Here is a 24718-nt window from a genome sequence, read left to right on the forward strand (position 1 = left end):
CAGATCTTCTTTTTCCTGGCTGGAATCAAGGCCCATTCTTTCATAAGATCAGTGTTTTAACCAGAAGGGAAAAAGCCCTTGATTAATAAATGATGAAATTAAGCAGCACAAAGGAAATTAATGAATTGAGAGATAAAAAGAGGCAGAGTTAGAGGAACATTCTTCCTGGTGAGATGTTCTCAGTGCATTACTGGACCACACCAAACATGCATTTCTCATCAGTGCTCACACTCCAAGAAGGAGAAAAAACACTTTTCTCGAAGATCAAACATTAAGTCCATCCACAGCTCTACGTATTCCAACAAAAAAAAATCCTAGATCTTTCAAATGATGGCTTTATGAACCTCTACAGCCATTTTAAACAGATTCCCACCCTCAAAACTTACAGTCAGGCTCCTCGAATTTGGTTCTTGACAAGTCCAATAGTTCTGGTCCACATGTTCAGAGAAGCCTGACTTTTGACAGACAGACAGCCTTGGGTAGGGTAAAGTTGTCTTGGTAAGCTTGATATACAAACCCCAATTCAACTGTATTATACAGCAGCACTTGGCAAATAGCTTTTGAGCAAAACAAATCATATCTGAGCTTTGGTTGCATGATTATAATACAGTGATTAATTGGTTTAGTGTAATCACTGCTTATAAATCAATTAATGAATTAGTGAATTCTTATGAATGTTTGTTGATAACACATCATTTTTCTGTTTAAATTATTAGGTTGTGCCCAAGCAGACAGAGGGAAAGGTCAGAGATTCACTTTGTTCAAAGATAAAAGGTATGCACACAAACATATATAAAAAGTAATAAGCTAATGATTTGACATCTTTATTTTCCACAGTTTCCTGCAGGAACCCTGGGCAAAGGAGCAGCAGTAAGGTCCACCCTTACCTTAATGTTGCAGGCTTGTTCCATGAGTCTCCGGGCGTTCTCCTCAGCTCGGTACCTCTTGGGCAACTGAACCCTGAAGAATTTTAAAGCTCCTTCAAAATCAGCTTGTAGAAGGTCCTCTTTGGAGGTCTGTAATTAAACACAGGGAACACAGTAAGCCCTGGGAACGTGCAGCCACACTCTTTTACTGGGTTTATAATTTACTGGGTGCATCCCAAGCCACCAATATTCACATTAGCTCAAAACCATCCTCCTTAAAATCAGATCTCTAACCCTGCGCCTTGTAAAACTAACAGAGACTAAAGCCCATCCAAGGAATCCCAGGCAGGGCAGCATAAAGGATTGCAACCTGGGAATGGATTTTATCCTTCTATACCTGCACAGTGAGAAATGATTCTGGCTCAGCCTGTCAGGATGTCAGTGAGGAGAGAAACAAAACTCAAGCAAACACCAAAAACCTAAGAGAAATTATAATATTTTCTGGAAAGCTTATGCATTAGACCATTGCTGATTCTCATAGTGCTGCCTTAGAAAGACAATTTGTGTGTGTGTGTATATATATATATATATATATATTTTAATATATATAGGCACAAACATGAAGAGCAGAACATATGACTCATACGAGGTATCAGCAAGTCAATGTGCTGGAGTCTGTGACACAATTTCTCAAAGAACACCATGCCAGAAAATGTTTTACATGCTTATTTCTACATCTGCCACAATCCTGCACCTCTCAGTGTGGGATCAAGCTCAACAGGTCAGAAAATGTTACACATGGAGCATTAATCCAGTTCTCCCACTGACGGAGCAATTCGAAGGGACAAATGTATTCACCCTACGGTTACTCACACCTACCCCAAGAGATCCAGCAGGTATGACATCCCAAGCCTTTAAACAGTTTACAGAAGATGAATGTCAACACAAGACATTTAGGGCACCATCTCAAAAATGTGCATGTCAAGGTTTTTACCCAGCAAGGGTAAACAAATCTGTGTCAACACAAAGTGGAGACCTTGTGTAACGATCTCACTGCAAGTACCTCAGGAGCAGCCCAGGCACATTTGGTTAAGGTTAATTGCTGAATTAATTGCTCAAGTACCACCACCACCATTTCCATGTGGGCATCCTCTGCTTTTTCAGGAGTAACACTCTGTGTTCATTTTTTGCCTCATTTTAGGCAGTAAGTATGTTACATACACGTAGTTTTGAAGTTTCATTCATGTTTAATTGATGCTGTTAATCCACTCAGAATAACAGATTCACAGGATGCTTTGGGTTGGAAGGGACCTTAAAGTCCATCCAGTGCCACCCTCTGCCATGGGCAGGGACACCTTCCACCAGCCCAGGTTGCTCCAAGCCCCGTCCAACCTGGCCTTGGACACTTCCAGGGATCCAGGGGCAGCCAGAGCTTCTCTGGGCAACCTGTGCCAGGGCCTCCCCACCCTCACAGGGAACAATTTCTTTCATTTATCCAATCCAATCCTGTCCTCTGTCAGTTTGAAGCCATCTCCCTCATCCTGTCACTCCAGGCCCTTGTCCAAAGTCTTTCTCCAGCTCTGTTCTTTTCCTTCCTTAGAGTTCTCCCAAAACCTGCTTGATCCTCCCTTCATTCACTGCCAAGGAAGCAGCTGGGTCATCCCTGGAGGGACACAGGAAAAGCTGTCTGTGGGATGGTGATGAGAAATGTTCAGCTTCCCAAGCTCTCCCATCTGATCCTGTCCACGAGCACTTGGCAGCATCAGGGCTTGGCTCAGTGAGTCGAGGCCGGGGTGGTGCTGACGGAGAGCTGGGGCACTTGGTATCCGCTGAATCAGATCCAACACCAACTGCTCCTGCACTGCTTTTCCTGAGGTTAGGAATGCTTTTGCCACACCCGAGGCCAGATCACCGTTTCACACTCCCGATGGGCTGGTTTTAGGATTCTCTGGAAGTGTCAGAGAGCAGTGGGAGCACCCCCCAGCACCACAAATCCAGCTGGAAACCAACCAAGCACTTCCAGGTAGAATTCAATGGATAAAGGTGGTGGAAAAGCAGTAAAGGTTTCATAATCCTGGAATCATTAAGGTTGGGAAAGACCTCTAAGACCACTGAGTCCAACCATTAACCCAGCACTGCCAAGTCCACTGCATATATTCTTCCTAGAGGTCCTGACCAGGCATTTTTATTTTCATTTTGTATTTAATTTATGTTTTTTGTTAAATTAGCAAAATGCATTTAGAGGTTTGGAATTATTTTAGAAAGCAGAGAAGGAAAAAACTTTTAAAAAGGTAATAATCAACAATTAAATAGCCCTGTCAAACTTCAGGACTGCAGATGTACCTCATCTTTATGTCCACAGCACTTAATTTAAAAATAAACAAGAAAAAAAGATGGAAAGAAAAAATTATAAGGCAAATTATTATTATTATAAAAGAAAAATTATATTCACATATAATTGTCAGAAAACAGAATTATATGTAAAACATTTAAAGTCAGATTTATTTCTCCCAGGCCCCCGTTTGAATCTCTAATACTATTTTAACAGTCCCCAACAAATTACTCTCAATGAACTGTAACTATAGACAATTTTGAGTTCTCAACCCTGAAACATCTGTAGAAAATCCCACAAGATCATAGAAATAAGAACTTCTCTGACAGAGTTTGCTGAACTCATATTGTAGTTATGAAAACTGTAAACCATCCCATTGATGGTTAAATGAGTGGTGGAGCCCAGACTTGTCAGCTCCTTCTATGTTTTCATTTCCTTAAAATAATCTGTTGATCAAAAAATTAGTTTCACTATTAAAATCACAAGGGAAAAAATAAAAATGGAAATTTGGCATCCCAGGATTCACATTTCTTGACATTTTGTGATTTTAATCAATAACTCATAAAGACATCCCCAGGACCTTTTGGCAGCTCTTTGAGAGGCAGAGATTTGTAAATCCCTTGGTTTGTGTCACTCAGCTCCTGGAACTCTTCAACAGCTGATTTCACTAAACCATCTGTAAGTTTAATGAGCCAATAATTAAAGTTTGGCAAGTGCATTTCATTTTTGTGCACTTGGTGACCATGACAGTTTTTATTATTCTAGATGTAATTTTTAAATAATCGTATTTTTGGTTAAAATCTATTTTTAACCCCAGGCAAACAAGGAAACACAGAGAGAACTATGGTCGAAAGGCTCAGTTTACCTTTGAGGGTTTGACTAAATATGTCCCCAAATGTCCTTCCCCCATCACTTAAGTATTTCAATATATTCATAAAATTATCTTATATGGATGAGTCACAACCAAGGGAAAGCCCTTTCCCACAAGTTCTAACAAAGCTTTCAAATATAAAGGCAATGTTTGGAAAAAATGTAAATGTTCAAGAAACAGGAAGAGAATTTGAGAGACTTAAACAATGTTTATTTTTAGATTTTTTAGTAAATAATGTTACTGCTACATTCTCCAAAATATTTAGGAAACTGTGATTAAGACAAAGGACAAAGCCTTGGCTTTTTTCTTTAATTTAATTTCTCTGTCTTCAATTATTAATTCTGCAGCCTCATTTATTACTGACTGTATCAACTAAAACTCCTATTCCCAACTGGGAACTCATACAGCAGAATAAATTTTGGAACAACCACACTGCACTTCCTTAATTTAATACTTACTCCTTCATACAGATAAAAATCACTAATTTCCACAGAATTTTACATATATATTTAGATTTTTTGTAGAATGTCAGTGAGCATAAACTGCCTGTTTCACACTTTAATGAACATGTGTCAGGAATGAGGCCAAGTTAAAGGCTGAAAAGAGCTGGCTGTGCTTTGCTCTACTATTTAATTTGCTTCTAGGAAATTCAAAATGTTTAAAAGGATCCTCCAATTTTTCAGAATATAACATACATACATATAGTATAAAGGTATCTACTTCTATCTGTTTAATGCCTGTAACACACAGATGTGGCTTTAACTTCTTCAACAAGATGTGCAGTAAAATCAAGGCTGTTTTTGTCTAACCCACTGCAGTGCTGCATGTTGCACGACTTTGCTCTGTGCTGCCCTTAAACACGAGCCACAGGCCTGACCAGCTGCTCAGTGACTCCCAGAGGATGATCCTGACCTTCCGTCCTATATAAACTTGGGCTCCAGGCCTGGAGAAGTTCAGTGGATAAAGCTAAACTGCCACAGTGACATCAGCACACACTCCTAGGGCAGTACATCAAATGAGTCCTTTACTGGCATCCTCTATGCCCAGATATTATCAAACACGTTTTCCTAAATCACATCCATGCTCTGTAACACACTGTTTGGTACAAAAGTGTTATGGGAACAAAGCAGCTCTGGGTTTGCACACGATGAGCTGGGACCACAAACATGGCACTAATCCTGTGCACACCCAGTAACATCCCTCTGCTCAGCAATTCACTCCTGGTTGTTGTAGCTCCAGACTTAAAAGGCAAAGTTCATTCTGCCACACAAAACACTGATGAATGCGGGCAAGAAAATCTCCTGGCTTCACCCACCCCTGGTCATCCCAAAGGGAATAACCCCCCCAGGACCAGCACTGTTCCACTTGTCCATCAGCACAGGAAGCTGATGCAGTGAGGAGGTGATCAGGTTTTTTTTAAGACTGGCATAAAGGTTTCAGATGATATTTCTCACCTCACGCTGCAATGGCACATACTCTGCCCATCACAGGCATTTATTTCCAAAATCACAGCAGAGAGAGAAGCTTATGCACATTCAAAAAAAATAAATCTAGTGCTTAATTTTATGAAATGCTGAGGTTTTGAAGTATCTTCAGTTCTGATTAAAGCACAAATTCTTGGTCCTCAGAGATTTCTCACTTTTAAAATATTATGAGAAACACGGTCTCGCCTCTCTGCAAAGGGTGTGTGTCAAAAGGGATGCATGTCAGGAGAGGTATATTTAGCTAATAAAGCCCGACAGGGAATCACATTGATTCCACAAGTCACGTCTCTCTAACAACACAAGGGCTATTTGTATTATTTTGCCTTTTTCACCCTCTTTCTTTCTTTTTTAATAAACAATATTATGTCATCAGCAAGGCCAAGCTGCCTGGGAGAGGAGGGCTGCGAAATTCCCTGGTGTTCTCCATCTAGAGGGCCAGATACAAAGGTTGATTAAGTGAACAAGACCTTCCTTGGAGCTCATCACAGCACAGTTCAGAGTGAATTGGCAGCCCTTGCTCAAGAGACCAGCAGCAGCATGGGATATAGGCTGGATGAGTGTTGTGGTACACTGGGAGATAACAGGAGTAATGGTAACACACCCAACAGCTCAAACCACACGTTATCAGCCCCTGGACTCAATTCTACAAGTGACTGTAGGTCCCCAAATCCAGCGGAACTTTAGCAGCCATCAAAGAGTTAGTGAATTTTTGATTTTTATCTGCCACCTCCCAGTGCAGGGACATGTTGGTCCAACTCGCCACCTTGTTTTTACACCGAACAGGTGCATTTCTGGGAGCGCTGCAGAGACAGAGTTGGGAGTGCAACGAAAATGCCAGACAGGTCACTGTGTATAACCACAATATGGGCTTGGGAATAAAGGAAAGGCACCAGAGGAAATGAGGGGGATCAGGGAAGAACTGTCACACCAGTGGATCACACCAAAATGCTACGCTGGTGTCCCAGGCCATGGAGTGAGCGACCCTCAGAGTGGCAGCCAGGAGTGGTGACAACAGCCCCGAGCAGACCCAGCCAGCACCAGGACCCGACTCCTGGGTTTGCCACTGCTCTGTGGCTCTGAGGCTGCTCTTACAGCAGGAGAAACAGCAGAAGTGCGTTCTCTGTGCTGTACCATGCCACACCGACTGCAGCCCACTCCACAAACTAGCAGCATTTGCTATGATGGATGAAAACACCCTTAACAATTTATCTCCCAGAGCATTCCACGCAGGTATTTTCAACTTTTTTACATGCTGTCAACTGTCTTTTCAAAATGAAGCACAGAAACAGTCAAACGCCTAAAGACATCAACACAGCTTGATTTTTGATGAATGTTCAAAGCCACCCTTTGATGTCACAAGTATAAAATCTGAAATGCTGAGCATTTCAGTCACTTTGCATCAGTATCTAGAAGTTGACTGGGCATGCTGCTTATCTGGAATGCTTTCAGGACTGAGAACAAAAGCACTCACTTTAGGAAAGATGTTTTTTTATAATGCAGCCCTGGATCCCTCGAGCTGGCTAAGGAGTGGCACTGGTCCCCATTAGCAGGACCAGTGTCCAGCACTCCTAATCTAACATCAAAAAGGACTCCGTGCTTAGGAGATGGATTATGAGAAGTCAAGAGGAAAAAATAAGAGCTCTCTCACCCCTCCAGGAGGCAGGGGCAGGGTTGGGAGGGAGGATGGCAAATTCCCACAGAATTAATGTCAAGAAAAGGTGATCTCACCGCAAGCAGCCGAGGTACAAAGAGGCGATGCCCCATGCCCAGAAGTTCCAGCACCCGACATGCATATTCATTCACCAGCTTGCTCCTCTCGTCGTGCATGTCCTGGGACTTCTTGGCAGGAGGGGTGAGCTTGGCAGCCGGGCTTTTGCAAGGCACCCCTTCTTCCATGAGCAGGAAGTAATAAGTATCCAGAGTGAGGAGAACAGGCTTTGTGAACGGCAATTTCCAGAAGTGCAAGATTAGGAGAGCCAGCCTCCGATCCCTGGAATGGGCTCGGATGGCCGCTCCAGCAACACCCCTCGGTCTCTCAACAAGAAGGGAAAAGCATCTTTGCTAAGAATCGAGGAAAAATATGATCCACCGTGTTGGCTCAGCTAGAGTCCGAAGGAGGTTTGAAAAACAAACCAGAGAGAACATGGATCTAAAAAATGCACGTAAAAAGGAGACAAATGGCAGAGAATGAGGGCAGGGAAAGTGGGCTGGGAGCAGAGCAAGGGCGAGCGGGGAGGGCTCAGTGTCCGTGAGGGTGTGTGAGAGCCGGGAGCAGCGCCGGGAAGGGCAGCACAGCCCGGGCAGTCGGGAGGCTGCACAGAGAAAGGGATGAGCTCATTGCAATCCCTGCTCCGTGACCAGCGCTCCGAGCATCAGCGAGGAAGGGGTGGGAAGGAGGGGGCTGGGAAGGAGGAGGAGGAGGAGGAGGAGGAGGAGGAGGGGGTGCCTGGGCACCGGGAGCCTCCTGGGGGAAAATGCCGTAATAAGAAGCCAATGGTGAGCGGGGACAGCCGGGCTCTCCCGCCCCAACACCCTCCATCAGATCCCTGCGAGGGGCTTGGCTGCTGAATCCCGGCTCACGGCACATCCACCGCATCCTCCAGCGCTCCAGGGTGGGAGGAACGGGCCTCCCAGCGACACAATGACTACATTCCATGGGCTTCCGAACGATGACAGGCTCGGGGAGATAGGGCAGGACACCCCCACCCTCCCAGGCGGGGAAGGGAGAGGGGCAAAGCCCTCGGGATGGGGAGAGCAGCCCGGGCAGCCACCGCCCGGCCCTGCACCGCCTGGGCAGGGCGGGATTAAATAATTCAAACGGCGCTCATTTCCAGCACCGTGCTGACGACGGGCAGAGAGGGAATGATGGCAGCACACATTTTTGAAGGGATTCTAGAAACCTGCTGCATGTTCCGGAGGAAAATGCAATGATGTCACACCTGGAGCTGCCTGGCATTGCTCCCGTGCAGGGAACAGCAGAGGTGCCTCTGCCATCTGCTGCTGCTTCATGTCACAGGGCTGCATTTTACAAAGTGTGTCTTCATGCTCCTTCGTTTTTGAGCTGCCTCATCATAAAATGGGATATGCAACTGAACAATACCCATTTCCCACTGGAGCTGACAGCAATATTCCATATATTTCTAACAAACTGAACGGTGGTAATTTAAAATATTGTGAGGAGCTCTACAGATCTAAATCACATTAATGGCAAACAAATGTATCTTTAGCTCTAAAAATAATTTGTCTAACATATCAAGAAAAAGCATATTTATATGAAAAACATCCAAAGTAAAAATCTGTAGCATGGGGTCGTTGAATTGAAATAATAAACATGTTCATGAGTAGTTAAAATATGAAAATAATTTAAAGTTATGGTGAACAAGCCTAGGTAAGTACTGCAAAAAGCAGAGAAAATAAGAGAAATAAACGAATTACATTCAATCTGATAAACAACCCGTAGTGAACTCCCTTCAAATACCAGCAAATTTGCTTGGATTATCACCAAAGTAGCTCCATCCCTGCAGGTCACCTTGGCCCACAGTGACACGAAGCAGGTGGGAAAAGAGTTAAAGCAGAAGTCACAAGTCAAAGATGACAGGTGATGCCAACTGAAGACAACTAAAGCACCTGTAAATGTGCAGCAGTGAACAGGCTGTTTGATACAGGTGGTGCTCTGAAAGCTGATTTAAACAGCTCAGGTTGCAAAACACTGTTTTGTAGATGAAAATCTGCAAAGGCTACAGCAATTTGGGTGCTTGCTGAGGTCCCTGTCGAGGGAAGCCACGACTCGCTTCAGCAAAAAGAAGCCACAACCAACACAAGTTTCATTCCAGTTTAAGACTCTGGTGAAGACTGTGATGGGAACTCTCCCATTCTTCCCAAACTCCCCCCACATGCAGTTCCAGAGACTGTGGTTCATTCTCCAGTCTGTTATTCCGCCTTAGGTAACACCACAATGCCCAGCATTTATCCACCACAGGTTAAATCACCAGCTCACCAGATTTTGTTTGCAGGGTGAAAGGAGGAAAAGAAAGAAAAGGAAGGAGCTTTGCCTGTTTTTACTGAATTCTAATTTAAACACCTGCTGGTAAACATGATATTCTAGAAACATCAGGTTCCATCTTCTATATACAAATGGAAACATTGCTCAAAACACTAAAAAGGAAGAAATAAGAGCCTTATACTGAGGGTATTGGGAAGCAGGTTACAGAACTGACCAGGAGCAGAGTCAAGAGTGACCTGGGGACAAAACAGGCAAGAGGACAGATAATTCAGAGCCCTGTCCATGTAAAAAGCCTTAAATTCTTTATTGCATAAGTCAGACTTTAATCAGCTAATAGCTCTGATCCTTACAGAAATTCAGGTTTGGTTTATTTTCACTAAGGTCTAGGCTTAAGAAAAATAGAATTAACTGCTTATTAAATAAAGTCTTTAATTCTAGAAAATTATAATAGGATCTAATAGTTAGAAGCTAAAACTAGATGAATTCAGGTTATAACTAAGGTGCCAATTTTTAGTAATGACGAAAATTAACTACAGGATTAGCTTCCCAAGAGATGTGGTCTACTACCACTATTACAATTTTTACATCAGGCCTGGGTTTCTGTTTAAGAAGAGGTCTCTCAAATCCAAAAACTTCCAAGGCCTGACAAAACCTCCCTTAATTATCAGCTGAAGTCCACTGCTCTGTGTTTGTCCAGGAGCTCCTTTCACACAGCAGAACGGTGAACCCTCATTAACATTTTTATACTCCCTACCATTCTTACTTCCACATTCTCTCTTATTTTTGTCCATGTCAGACCAGGAATTGATTTTCCTTTAGGTAAACTTCACAACTCTTATCCATGACACTGGATTGCTGTCCCACATTCTTTAGAAGGGCCTAAGTGAAGTGAACTTGAAAACTAAAAGTGGCCCAAAGGGCAGTAACTAAGGAGGATGTCTGAGGACAAACGTGTTACTCATGGTTTGATTTCCATGTCAAGGACTATCTGAACTTTAAGTGCAGTTAAACTCTGTTCCTGGCCTTCCTATCCATGAAATGCCTGTTTAGGTGGTGCTGCTGCAGTTCAGAGCTGCTCAGACATACACAGTTGAGGCCCACTGAACTCAGAAGTGGCTAACGCCAATAAAGTCTCAAAGCAAATAAAACCATGACTTGAAATAATCTATATTTTCTGAATTCTTTAGCAAGATACCAAGGATCTCGATGGGGAGTCCTTTACAAATATTAAATCTCTGTATTTCAGAGACAAAAATGACTTGGAAAAGCTAAATAGACTAAAACTGGAATAACAACGAGGAAGTTCTCCTTCAAGCTCATTCCTATGAAAGGGTAAGGCATTGTGCACCAGAACAGCTCTGAAAATCCATACAAATGACATCATGGCCACAATAAGAACTTGACCTCTTACCTTATCAGACATTACTTCGTCCTTTCTGTTCTTCAGGGCTAATTACAAGTGTGTAATCTGGATTTAGCAAAGTTTACATCTTGATCGTTATGAAGAGAGAACATGATAAACCAACTAATGTCCATAGCAGATTCCAGCAGAGATCTCTGCTGGGGTCTCTGAGAGAGTGAAGGATGAGGTGACAATGTCTGCAAATGCTCCTAAATTATTCAGGGAGTTAAAGACAGGGGTTACAGTAAAGAACTGCAGAAGAACCATAATAAGAGACTGAGTGACTGGGCAACAGAACACTGAAGGCAAGTTGATCCAGATAAATGTAAATTGATGCATATGGAGAACAGCATCAATTTGCCATGTTAATGACAGACTGTGAGCTGACAATTGCTATTCAGGATGGAATCTTGGGAGTCACTGTGGAGAGTTCTACGAAAACACCGGCTCAGTGCACAGCAGAGGTGAACAAAATGCACCAAATGGCAGGAATTAAGAGGGAAGGAACAGAGATTTTAACAGAGATTGCCATTATTCTGCAGGGTGTGTTTTCATCTCTGATATTATGCATTACTCTGGTCCTCCCATCTCAAAAAGGAGGTAATAGAGACAGAAAAGCATTTAGGGAGGGGATAAAGCTCATCAGAGGCTTCCAGAGGAGGAGACAAAAACAGACTATGGTTATTAAGCCTGGAAAATAGAAGTTGATGAGAGATATGTAGACCTATGAAATCCTGGGTGGTGTGTGAAGAGATACTGTGTCCAAAATGCCTCTCAACACGGGACCCTGACGTGGAAGTCATAGGTGACAGCTCAAAGCAAACAAAACGATCATTCAGCTGAGAAAATCCCTGCAGCTCCTCATTTTCATGTGTTTAAAGAGCCAGCAGAAAAACCCATGGAATAACAATCCATGCAGAGTTACTAAACATGAGACACCACTTCTTTCTCAGAGAGTCTTCAAGACACAGACTGCCAGAGGCAAAAGAAAAGAGCATTATTGCCCTGCTCTTACAAGTCTCTCCCATGAATCCACTGTTGGCAGTGAGATACTGGGGTAGATAAGCTGCAAGTGTGGTCTGGAATGACTATTTGTATGGTTTTATTTATTTCAATCACATGTTCCTGAAACATTTTCCCACAGAATGACAAGATTTGCTAGGTACATGGGACATACACATGTATTACATAATATTAGAAATAATAACTAATAATAAAAATAATAGTATGGAACCCTGAAAACACTATCTTCACTTTCCAACATCTAGAAATCACCAACAGACAATATAACAGGAGGAATCATCAATATCTAGAGGAGCGTTCAGTGCTGCTAAAGAAATGCAGGTCAACAAATTTCATGTTATTTTCTCTGCTATCAGGCTACTCTTCCTTGAAAGAGAACACGTCTCCACCCCCAAAATTCAAAATTTATGGTGAACATTCACCTAATAGAAATTGAGCTGATTTTAGGTGTGAGGAGGAGATCAAATGGGCTAAGATATTAACTGGTCAGGACAGGATGGATTTTCAGCATGCAGATAAATGTGGACTTTTAAAAATAGAAAATTGGTTCTATTAAGGTTGGAAAATCAGTAGTCTGGAAGTTGAATGATTCTTGACATTTTCAGGCACAGATTTCTGTTTCTAAAGAGATCATCTCCAATACATCACCCAGTCCTGGTTTTTGGGGTAGGGGAGGAATTCTTCAGCCCAAAAAAACCTACAGCTTAAAGACATCTTCAATTTAGGAACTAGAAATACAAAAACAGTGATCTGAGAGACTCTTAAAAACTGAATGTCTTGCCCTCTGCCTAAAGCAGAAGGCCTTGAAAAGAGAACAGCTGGTTCTCATCTCCAGCACCAAAGAGCCAGGATTCTCTTCTCTTCCAGAAGTGTCAGCTCTTACCCTGGGATCAGCTACACAGAGAGGCTATAAAAAACGGGGTATAGATATAAGGAACATATTTTTCTTGCCTTAGATTCTAATGTGGACGCTTCTGGTTCTCTTGAAAGGAGTTTTTTGAAGATATAATGCACTCCCAGAGTGGACTGAGCCAGCTCCCCTGGAATCAAACCCAGTTTTGGCTGGAAAGGAGCCCTGTATGTCACTTCACCCAACCTCTGCCTCAAAGCAAGTGCTGACTTCAAAATCAGTTCAGGCTCCTCGAGCCATTGCAAATACAAAGAAAGAACAGAGCGAGAATGAAACAGCTGTTTTATCTCTTGGATACCAGACGTATTACCTACAGATTCAGAGCACTTTTCATCTGATACCTCTCGAAAAGTTGTAAGAACTGTCACAATTTCATTCCTGACTCTAAGACAATTGACATGTTTTAATTATCTGCATTGACAATATGCAAGTTTTGCTGATGGGCAAAATCCAGGAGGGGTTAGGTCAGATGTTATGTCCCAATTAAAGAGAAAAAAGAAAATCTACAATTCACTGTATGTTCCTTAAGAATTGAAATGAAAATGGATACAGAAGTGCAGCATAATTTTATTCAGAATTTGTGCTCTTATACAAATCCCTATCTAAAGAAGAGAAATAGTATTTGTGGAACCCTTTGGTTATTGAGGAATAATATTCCATACAAACATGCCTTTCCAGGAGTTACCAGCCAGAACAGCAGTTAATCTAGAGCCTGAATTCTCCACAATCACATATTTTAATACTTGCCTCAGTTTGATAATTCCAAAACAAAGCACGCCTTTAGCTGGTTTTGTTGAGTTGCAGGATCAGAAACAAAACGTTTAAGAATTAATCAGTGAAATCTCTCTGTGACCAGTGACAGGACTCAGAGAAGGGCTGGAGCTGTGTCAGGGAGGGTCAGGTTGGATCTCAGGAAAAGTTTCTTCCCCCCCAGGGTGGTTGGGCACTGCCCAGGCTCCCCAGGGCAGTGGGCACAGCCCCAAGGCTGCCAGAGCTCCAGGAGGGTTTGGACAACACTCTCAGGGACAGGAGGGGATTACTGGGGTGTCTGTGCAGGGCCAGGGGTTGGACTTAATGATCCCTGGGGATCATCCCTTCCAGCTCAGGATATTCTATGATTCCGTGAAATACTAAAACATGAAAGAAAGCTTATAATTGATTTCTTTTTCTTAGCATATATGAAGATTTTAGTGTTTTTAATTTCCAATAAAGAAACAAACTAGTTGATGACACAAGAGATTGGGAATAGTACATTTTCACAGAATCACAGAATCAACTGGGTTGGAAAAGACCTCCAAGACCATCAAGTCCAACCCTTGCTCCAACCCCGCCATGCTTCCCAGTGCATGGCACTGATGCCACATCCAGTCTCACCTTCAACACCTCCAGGGATGGTGACTCCACCCCCTCCCTGGGCAGCCCATTCCATTTTCCTGACACTCTCAATTAATAGTCTAAATTGGGATTTTTAAAATGAAAATATCAGTGCTGTTTGTTGAGTTGTTCTAAACCACAGGCTTCTGCGCCGCCTTTTTCTACACTGGGGTTCTTTTCACACTCCAGTGCTTCACTACATTTTCCACGGCTCAGAAAATGAGAGGTGAGGGATTTGCTTCTCTACCAGCTCAGATTCCTGTGCAGTAATCCAGGTGCAGTTGCTCCATGCTGTAAATCCATGACTGATTCCCACTGTAAAACAGTGCCCCCAGCCGGGGAGCCTGAGCAGGCTGGGCAGAGCAGAAAAGCACAGAAAAGCACAACATTCGGATGCTACAGAAAAAAACCCAGCGCTTTCCCTTCAACAAGAAATCAGAATAATGCCCTATTACAAACCTTGGCCTCCACAGCTAATCCTCTAACTGTTCATTGCTACAGCCACACTCGGAGAGTGGGAGAAGGAAAGGGAAAGGAGTCCCCTTGTGTCATGAGTGTTTATTTTCCAGAGACGACTGCATCAAGATGTCTTGGGTAATTGGTCACAGAAGTAGCACTGTCATTTCCAAACTAACAGGCATTCCCTGAGAACACCAGCAGCTGGAACAGTGAGACACAGCACTGAGTTCCAGATAAAAGCTCCTCTTCTGTTACTATTTAATGAGGGATTTGGATGCACACACTTCACTGGGAGTGAGGAAAATGGCATTTAGACAATAAAGACTCCAATATTCCACTGATGAAGGATTCCCTCAGCCAAACTTATAATAATCCAAGAGATTGTGGATGGGAGAATAATCACTGTAACAATCCTTAGGAGTTGTTTTCATTCACTTCAGACTTAGAGAGAAACAAGAGTTTTGAAACACAGTTCTTAAGGCATTTTTTCTGCAGCACACTGAGGTTCTGTCACTCAGGAAGAGCAGTGCAATAAACCACTTGGTTCTTAATGATTAGGAGAAATTATGGAGACATTTGAGTAGGAAAAAAAATTACTTCGGGTCTCACAGTACAAAACTATTTCCTTCCCCAACAGAGAGTAATTCCTGCTGAAAGCAGATCATAAAGCTGATTGATTCAGTTCCATATAAGCACCAGCTCCATCTCCGTGCCACTGTGGAGCTGTGCTCTTAGGTGAATATTTCTAACTTAAAATCTTCTCTTTCTTACCTGGATTTTCTTTGCTCTTGTTTTTGGCTGCACTATAGAAATACTTCCTCAGGATAACACCTCCCCTCCCATTTCCTCAGAGCCTATTACTGCTGGAACAGGCACACGCAGCACACTGCACACACATACATTATACGTGAACTGCTGTAAGCAAAATTAGAACCAACTCTTGAAGCTCTTAGTTGCAATAAGAGTGACAAAATACTTTAACTTCTACCTCTACCTCTTCCCAGAACCTGTCCTACCACCATCATATCTGCTGGGTGCTGATTGGATGCTTCCTTTCCCTTTTTCAACAGCAGATCAAGCCATAACCCACCAGATTTCCCTTTGTCCATACTGGCCTTGAACACCAGAATATGAACAAGCCCCCCACAGCTGCAAATAAAACATGAAACAGGAAGGAAGGAGCACACACTTCCCTCCCTCATTTTTACAAATGCACATTTCTGTAGGAGCACTTCCCTGGAAACATACACTGAACCTACAAACCTCCTGTTTGTAGGAGACTTCATTAAATACAGGCTGGGTTAGTGTAAAACACACGTTCTTTTGGACATTTCCTCACCATGGGGCTGGATTTGAACTAGAGGCAACTCATGAAGGTCAGTGTAAGTTACCTTTGCCATCCAAAATGCCAGTGCTTCACCTACAGCTTTACTTGTTTAGGTAAACTCTGTGCCCAAGGCAAAGACAGAAATTCCCCATGGTACAAAAGATTTCCATTTCTCTCTTTACAAATACATTTGATACCAAATAATATTCAGTCACTTTGCTTACAAACAAGGCCAGAAACAAAACAGATACGCTGTGAAATGAATCAGAATTGTTTTCTTAATAGTAATTACATGAGACATTCAAATCCTTAGACTGCACTCCCTGTTCCACAAACTTCATGACACAATTAAGTTTAATAAAAACAGATCTATCATAAGTACAATTTTGAAGACATCTCTACCCAAATGGATGATAGTTCTCTTACACTCCCTACTCCAGAAGTCCCACTATTATTGTTCCTTTAGACATAATACCTTAAGCTAAAAACTATTTCAGACAGTTTAATAAAACAAAATAAATTACTAAAAAAATCACTTACCTTTAAGAGAGCCAAGGCTACATGGAAGATTATGTTCATACCCTGAAAATAAGAAGAAAGAGACTTCAATCAGTCCCAGCACACAAACCTCTCTTCCCTACTGCTTATCATTATGTAGCATCAAAACTAGATGCTGTAAGTCGCCAGGGAATGCTTCCATTTCCCCTGCTCCACTTCCAAGTTCATCATTAAAGCCCCACGGCGCAGTTTCCTAACTCCAGCTGGGGAAGATGAGGCTCCTTGGAGCTTTGGGAACCTTGACTGAGTCAGGTGCCACAGATATGAGAGGTGCTCCCTCCTCCATCATTTCAGTGCCTTTCAATGCTTCCATGAACAGGGTAGGGTGTTGGAATGAGCAGGGCACCAAGAAATATTCTGGGGATGGGATTTTTGTCATGTACCTGAGCTTAGCTGTGATTTATCATGTACACTCCTTCATGCTCAAACTGTAAAAACCCTCAAAGTAAAACAAAGGTAACCCTAAAAGTACACAACACACCTTTTTATACTGCTATTAGTCAAGATTCAAAACTATTTCAAAGCAAAACAAGCTGCTGTCTGTATCAAATAGGTGCTTGCTGGTGGGCAAAAGTTGGAAATACAAATGTACAGAAATGCATTCAGTGAGAATCACAAAGACAACATGCATTTATTTAAAGATTAAAGAAAGTCTGCTGCCTACCTATCTTAATTATTCAGGATTATAAAGAGCTTTGTCTTCATCCAAATATGAAAAATACCATATGTAACTTTCATTTGCTGTGCCACGGGCTTTGTGTTCAGACTGTTTTCCTCGATTGTGTTTTCCAAATCTTCTTGCCCACTTGTTTAATGGCAGGATGAATCTTTCCTTATAATGGCTCTCAGAGCTGATATCTAGAAACGTCTCAACAGATCTGCACACAAGTAATACTGGCACTGCATTACATGTTGTTATGGGATAACAATGGGACTTTTGCTAAGAGAACCTTCTCCAAGGAATTTCTGCTTCTGCAGTTATTTTTTCAAGTCCCTTCCTGAAAGCCTGAGACCATATTTCTATAAAAATTAGCTTTTATAAAAACCTGCTGAGACCTTGTAGAAGCATTAGTGGGAATAAATTGTATTTTTTTACATAGCATGGTGCCTTGAAGGGATTGTATCATCCATGAGTCCTGGAAACGCTATGACGTGAGACATAATGAATACTGCAACACTGAATTACTTTGCAATTCACTGCATAATCACTGTGATAACAAACTGGTTTTCCACTAGAGGTCACAATTGCAGCAGGACTGAAACCTGCTCCATCACTAGGAAACCTTTCTTCCAAATGGATAACAATTATTCCAAGTTATTTTGCTTTTTATACTTCTTTGTAATAGAAAAATGTCCAGTTGTGACTTTCAGTCATGACACTAAGCTCCAGCAGCAGTCAAATCAGTCCACAGTCCTCTCAGTTTTATTCCAAATATCAGTTTGATGTCAACAGTTCATTCCACAGTTTTGACAGTCACAACTTTTATTTCCCAGCAGAGAGGGTTTGACAGGAACATCTGTAAATGAGAGGAATATCTACAAGCCATCACAAACCCCAGGTTTTCCTCTTAACCAGTTCATTGGTCGGACTTTATTTATGAGCAGGAATATTATGTTTAATTGTTGGATTACTCAAGAATTAGTGCCCTGTGTGTTTTCTGGCACAACCAAACAGAAAAGCAAACCAGTTCTCATTTAGCTTCCAAGTATTTTTTTCTGCCCTGCCTGAAACTCACACTGTTCCTGAATTCAAAGGAATCCAGCTCTCTCCTGGTATTTCTCTGATATGCCCACTGTCCACATGGACAGCAAATGCAGCACAAAGAGGTTTCCACCTGCACTGAGAATCCCCAGCTCTTTTTCAAGCCCCCCTGGGCAAGGTGCAGCTCACAGACCCCCTCCTGTTACTTGAGATAACCCGTTCAAGGCTCGAGCACCCTAAAATCAGAACATAAAATGACTTAAAATGTTCCTATCCAGCTGTCCTGGTAACAGAAAATAACCTTCAGCCTCCTCTTTCCTCCAAGGCAGAGGGAAGTCTCCCAAATCAAGGCAGTGTTTCAGACCTGAGGCATCAATTGCTGCAGTTCTGTGCTGAGCAGTGAAGCCCTGAAGGGTCAGTGCAGCCCCTGCCAGCTGAGTGAGGTGGAAGAGGATGCTCTCCATGGCAGAGCGATGCAGTGCCTCACCCCCCTTGTGAACAACACACTCCACAACCACTGATCCATATCCCGGGGTTATTTTTCCTAGTTCATGCAAGACTGTTCTACCACAGCCAAATTTAATGATTATGATTATGAAAAAGAAAGCTCAGCTCTTATTTAAATCTCTTATTTAAAATCCTGCTTCATTTACCACACAGTGATTTATAAGCTTCAGATTAAACTTGTCCAGCTATTTTGGAAGAAGGACTGAAAATACCAATGTGCACCAGACATATAAATCATTGGTAGCAATATCCCTCCAGCAATTTTATAATGGAAACAAGAAGGAACATACAAATCATCCAGAAGAGGAGAGAGGAGGGAACTCACATGAAATGAGCTTTGGATAATTACTTTTTAAAAGCAAAGGTCATATGGTTAACTGGACATTTTGAAATAAATGCTATGATATCACACAGATCTCATCTTGATATTTAAAAGACTTGCATGTGTGAAAGCTGTTCATAATTACACTTTTTTTAATACACAACAGTCAAAGGTAAAAATATACACTTATAAACAAGAACCTAGAAGACACAGGAACAGTGAGGGACTTATCCTCATGTGGAATCCCAGAAGGGTTTAGGTTGGAAGGGACCTTCAAGCTCCTCTCATTCTTTCTGCTATGGGCAGGGACACCTTCCACTAGACAAGGTTGCTCCAAGCAGCATCCAAATCTCTTCTCCATAATGTGGGCACTCTCTTGTTTGTCAGCCTGAGAGGCTTTGTTGCCAGAGAGAAATGAAGGAGAATGTGGCCTGCACAGCTCACAGGCAAAGATCCAGAAATGAGGTGTGTGGACATCCTCCTCCCAGGAGCTCTTAACCAGCAGCTTCTGCGACACCCTCACTTACCTGCCTAGTTAAACACCTGCACAGCAGCTTCTTTTTTCCAGCTGGTGTTATTTAAGGACCCTCTATGCTTGTGTGGAGGCCAAGAGCATCTCAAGAGATCTCACAAAGCTCAACAGTTTCAGAGAAGGAACAAGCTGAACTCAAAGGAATCAATATGGTAAGATGAGGGTCAGGAATGGGAAAATGTTGGAGTTTGTGCCATTTGATAGTCTCCTTACAGCCCCTGCTGACCTTCCTCTGCTTTACAGACACTTCCATAGGATAGCACTGACTCCAGAAGAAAGAGCATCATTTTGCAGGAGTACCTTTCACACCTACGGGTGCTGGGATGAACACTCATCATGCAGGAGGTGCCCTTTTAATTCATAAAAATTGTGCCTCTCAGAAGCATCTGCTTCTTTGCACTGTGTGTCAAAAGACCATCGTTTCCAACCACAACAGGAGGGAACATTTTCACAGGTAAATCCGTGAAATTCTCTCTCGTGGGACTGTAAAAATGAAACGATACATGTGAACTGAAACTAAGACTGGATGAAAATGAGTGAAATCTTATTACGTTAACTCTGGCCTAGTGACAGATTTTCCCAGCTCCTCAGCTCCCTTCGGAGCCAAGATTCCTTGTGCAGATAGAAGACTCTTTGAGGAGTCCTTCCTTTGAGTCCCTGTACACTCTGCAACAAGATGAGTTTTGAAAAGGCCTGAAAAGGCGGCTGGGAACAAAGAACAGACAGAGAGTGGTAAAGATGCGATTCTGTAGGGCCCAGTTTGTATTCAGGGCAATGCCTGTGACAGAAAGGCTGCCTGTGGCTTCCCTGGGAAGGGAGGAGGTAGATCTATTCATCCCACCTGGCAAATCTGCCCAGGGACTGGAAAAAGGGAAGCGAAGGGGCAGCAAAGCTCAGCAGCCAGCGTGGGGCTGAGTGAGGCCAAACAATTTAATCACGTGGATCTGGACAACATTTGCACAGGGGACGACCTTGGAATTCCTCTCCTGTTTTAAAGCTCTTCCTCAATGGCAGAAGTCTCGGGAGAAGGCAGGATATATTCCATAGTAGCATCTCTCCCTCTCCAACCAGAGCCCCTGATGGACCTTCCTCTGGTTACACAGCAACAGCCTCTGCACCCTCTTCACCAACAAAGGGAAATGAATCCCTTAAAAATATAAAGAAATTTAATTTATCAATGTCCTCACCTATGAGTTTTTTCCCTAGATATGCATGACATGTAGAAGGAAACTGATACAATATTCTCTGAAGTTCAGCACCCGGTAAAAAGATGGGTATGAGAGTGAACTGAGCACCTGCTTAAGGGCTAAGTCTCAAGCCCCACATGACATGAACCTCTTCCAGCTTTCTAATAACTGAATTTTCCTTTTTTAAAGAGAGACCAGCTATTCAACTGAAGTTAATTTGACATTGTTTCGTAATTCAAAAGTGTTTCATAATTATGTGTTCAGTTGCACAGTCTTTCAAAGGAGCTACAGAGGGTAATTGGGGTCACAGAGACTCCAAAGGAGAATTAAAATTCTATTTATGTTTTGGATGGCTTCCAGCAAAACACTTATTTGGCAACTCTAGTATGTTGAGAACACCCAATAAACTTTAGGAATGTCATAAATGTCTTTGTTTTGCTGACAACATGGTCTGAAGCTCCAATTTCCCTTTGTAAGCAGGGCAGCCTTGCCTTAATGTGTTAATTAACATCTTTTACGCAGGGTCTGTGAGGCTTGTACATTTATTCTAGTTTAATGACATGACTAAAGGAAAGGAAGGTTAAAACTCTTGTTCAAATAAGGCACAATGTGAATTAGCAAGCTTTGTGTAAACAACAGACAGAGCTTTCTTACTAAACAATTGTATTAGAGGGGGAAAAAAAAGTAAAACACAAATAGCAAAGAGATGTTGTGTATGAGGTATAGCTGAGTTCTCAGGCTGGGCTTCCCCCAGTGAATGCTTCACCCCAGAAAATGCTACAGCACCAGAAAGGAGAAAATACAGAAACCTCCCTCCTGATCCTCTGATGCTGTGAAAAATACACAAACCCCATTAAAAACAGGTGACTGCACCATTAGAGAAGCAGGGAGAGGGTAAAAACGGCACCAACGGACTCAGGGAGATTGTGTCCCTTCTGTATTTTGCAGCATAAAAAAGGCACACAATAAAAACTACCAGGCAACCATGAACCTGCATTAGTAGGATTTTGCATGAATTTTTGTTTGGTTGGTTCCTTTTAACAGAAATGAATGGGATTTAGGGGTGATTATTTACATGTTTTGGGCAATTTCCACGTCATTTGCTGCTGAGATGTTGCTATGGCTGAATGAAGGTAGAGGCTGCTGTGAGATTAACACTTTCTTCCCTCTACATTCCGTGACTGTTTGCAAAGAATAAAAATCACAGCCACAGGATTTTAAGTCATTCCCATGCATCAAACTGTTCCCTGACATGGGCTGTTTCTGCAGTGGCACATCCCCAGTTCAGCAGCAGCTGGTTATGGGCGGGCAGCATTTGTTAACCCAGCCCTACAGTAACACTACTTGTCTGCTTTGCACAGGTTTAAATTACAGGGGGTTTAGACATTCCTGTCCCTCTTTCCAAACCTGATTAATGCAGGGAAAGAGGCCTGAATCCACAATAGGCACCAAGGGCCTTATCACATCCAGGGAGAGAAAGAGAGGCCTCGTATTTCTGTAGATAAGACAGGTCCTCCAGCTCTCCTCTGGAAGCAGGGAACGGCTGTTAGACATGCTCAGAGGTGCAGGAATCTTCCAGATCCCAGTTTTCCTGAGAGGAGGCAAGGTGAGGGGTTCAGAACGTCTCGACAAAGAGCTGTGCCTCCTTCCCCCTCTATGTGTGGTCACAAACCACAAAGAAAAATGCATGTCCTTGTTATATTCATGTCTGCCTCCCAGCATTCTGGCTGGTCTCCTTCCCAGGGTTCCTTCCTCATCCTCTCCCTTTCCCTGCCACAACATGGCCCTGGCCCTCTCCTCTCTGCACCCTGATGTTCATTTTCCCTTCCCAACAATGACTCAAATGCAAAGCTCACATTTTGATTTTAGGTACGTAGAAAAATTCGCAGCAGTCTCAGATTCCAGGCATGGAGCAACAGAAATCGTTCTGGCACGGGCAGACTGCATCACCCTCTCCTTAAAAACAGCCACCAAATTAGCTCAGCTTCCCTGCTTTGTTCACAGAATATCACTCTACTGCTTGTGATACTTCCCTTCAGTCATTTCTACAGTGTTTTTGAGGCCTGCCAAGACTGTTTAGGATATGCTGCTATTCCAGTACAGCAGATGGCACTGGTGTTAAGTAAGCATTATGGAAATTTACTGTATTCCTAGAAAAACCAGCCAAGTGAACATCAACTAGTAGGTGGCTAAAATATTTCAGGAGCAATGAGGAAAGTAATTCAGAGATATAGTGTGACATGGCATGAGATGTGCCATCCCTCTAAGGCACAGGCTTGGTCATTCAAACAGGTCCCTCATCTTTGGCACCTTTTTTTACCTGAATCTTAGAACATTATCTGAAACAGAAGCAGCCTCAACATTTTAGGACCACAAAATTTATCAACATTGCCCAGAAAGGTACTTTCTGTTCCCATGAGTTATCCTGAATTGCAGATTGTTGTGAGGCTGTTTTTTCTTTGCTCCTGCTGAGCATTTATCACCAGCCTCGTTATTTTGGGAATAAACAAGCTGCAGCCATGAATGGAAGATACATAAATTATGAATGCTCATAGGAGGAGCTGGACAACATCATGGAAAGGGTTATGCTTAACCCTGTGGCTCTCCCAGAACCCCTCAGATTACTCTATTAAAATACTCTTCTCTTCAGTCCAAACCTGAGTTATTATAAATCCTGTGCAGCTTTAGAAGGTGTTGTGTCCCCTGTCCCCATGGCGATACCGAATACAGTATTACACACCTCCAGGTTTCCGGTGTTGACTGAAGTTTTATATCCAAACACCTTATAGCACTTAGAACCTTTTCTACTCTGAAAAGAACTTCAAATTATCATTATAATCTGAATGTCTTAAACACACACATCCAGAAGCTTTAAAAAGTTCCTCATGCAGCAAACACACAGTTGAATCATACATCACTCTTTCTTTTTTTTCACTTGAATTCCTGTTCCAGTACTGAGAAGCCCCCACAGTGGGTTACAGCTGCAGTCACCAGATGAATTAGGCTAAATTACTTTTAGCATGGATTTAAATAACTCATATAACTCCATAAAAGCCAAACATCCAGGGCTAGAAAACCCAAGGTACCCCCCTGTTTTTGCAACACAAAAGCTTATAATGGCTGACACATCAAGAGCTGCCTGAACGCAGCAAACTCGCAGCACTACTGGACACGTGTGTCCCAATTCCAGCTGTCCATCTGGAGTCTGAGAAAACCTATTCTCCTTCTTAAATTAATTAAAAGCTAATTATAGCAGTCTGGGGAAGTAATCCTCTCCAGTCTCTTCACATGAAACAGCAGTGGCTGATAAAGACTTCAGCAAGGAGGCTTGACTCTGCAGCTGAAGGGAACAGGCAGACTAAATGCCTAAGTTTATTTGCCTGTATTGCTAAGAAGGAAAACAAACTCAACCCCCAACCTTTTACCACTCACATGTACACCATTGACTTTAGCTTTGTAAATAGTACCGAAATTTTATATCCAAAATATAAAGGCAGGCACTTCCAGCACAGATCTGTGCCTATTTAGAATTTAAGCCCAGCTTTTAATATGCTGTTACTGAAAGATTTTATTTCTAGCAAGCCCAGTCCGCTGCTTTGGAAGATTTCTTAAAACATTCATAACTGGGAGGGTTAACAAATGTAGACACCATGTCGATGACAAGTAATTCCAAAAAGGTTCAATTTTTCCTCCCCTATAGATCTACAGAAGATAAACAACTGTGCACAACTTTTTATTTAATTCACGTTTCATCTGAGCACAGATTCACAGAGGAAGTGGGCTTGTTCCTGATTCAATTCCTGAGGAAGTTTAATAAATTGAAATGTTAATCTGTTCTTTCTCAACTCTGCTGAAGGCA

General features: G+C 42.4%; 1 protein-coding gene across 9 annotated transcripts in view; it reads right to left on the minus strand.

The window, feature by feature from the left end:
- RABGAP1L (RAB GTPase activating protein 1 like) overlaps positions 1–24718 on the minus strand; it is a 225616-nt gene that overhangs the window by 58934 nt on the left and 141964 nt on the right. For 8 of the 9 annotated variants that reach the window (XM_027665273.1, XM_027665271.1, XM_027665272.1 and 5 more), the window contains 2 exons: positions 16592–16633; positions 888–1016 (listed from right to left, as the gene is read on the minus strand). In XM_027665273.1, coding sequence (XP_027521074.1) covers positions 888–1016; positions 16592–16633 — 171 coding nt within the window. Of the gene's footprint in view, positions 1–887; positions 1017–7281; positions 7915–16591; positions 16634–24718 lie in introns of those variants that run through there. The other variant, XM_027665278.1, reaches the window with a different exon arrangement.

Source organism: Corapipo altera, unplaced genomic scaffold (genome assembly GCF_003945725.1).
Source record: "Corapipo altera isolate COAL_440 unplaced genomic scaffold, ASM394572v1 316, whole genome shotgun sequence".
Classification (NCBI taxonomy): domain Eukaryota; kingdom Metazoa; phylum Chordata; class Aves; order Passeriformes; family Pipridae; genus Corapipo; species Corapipo altera.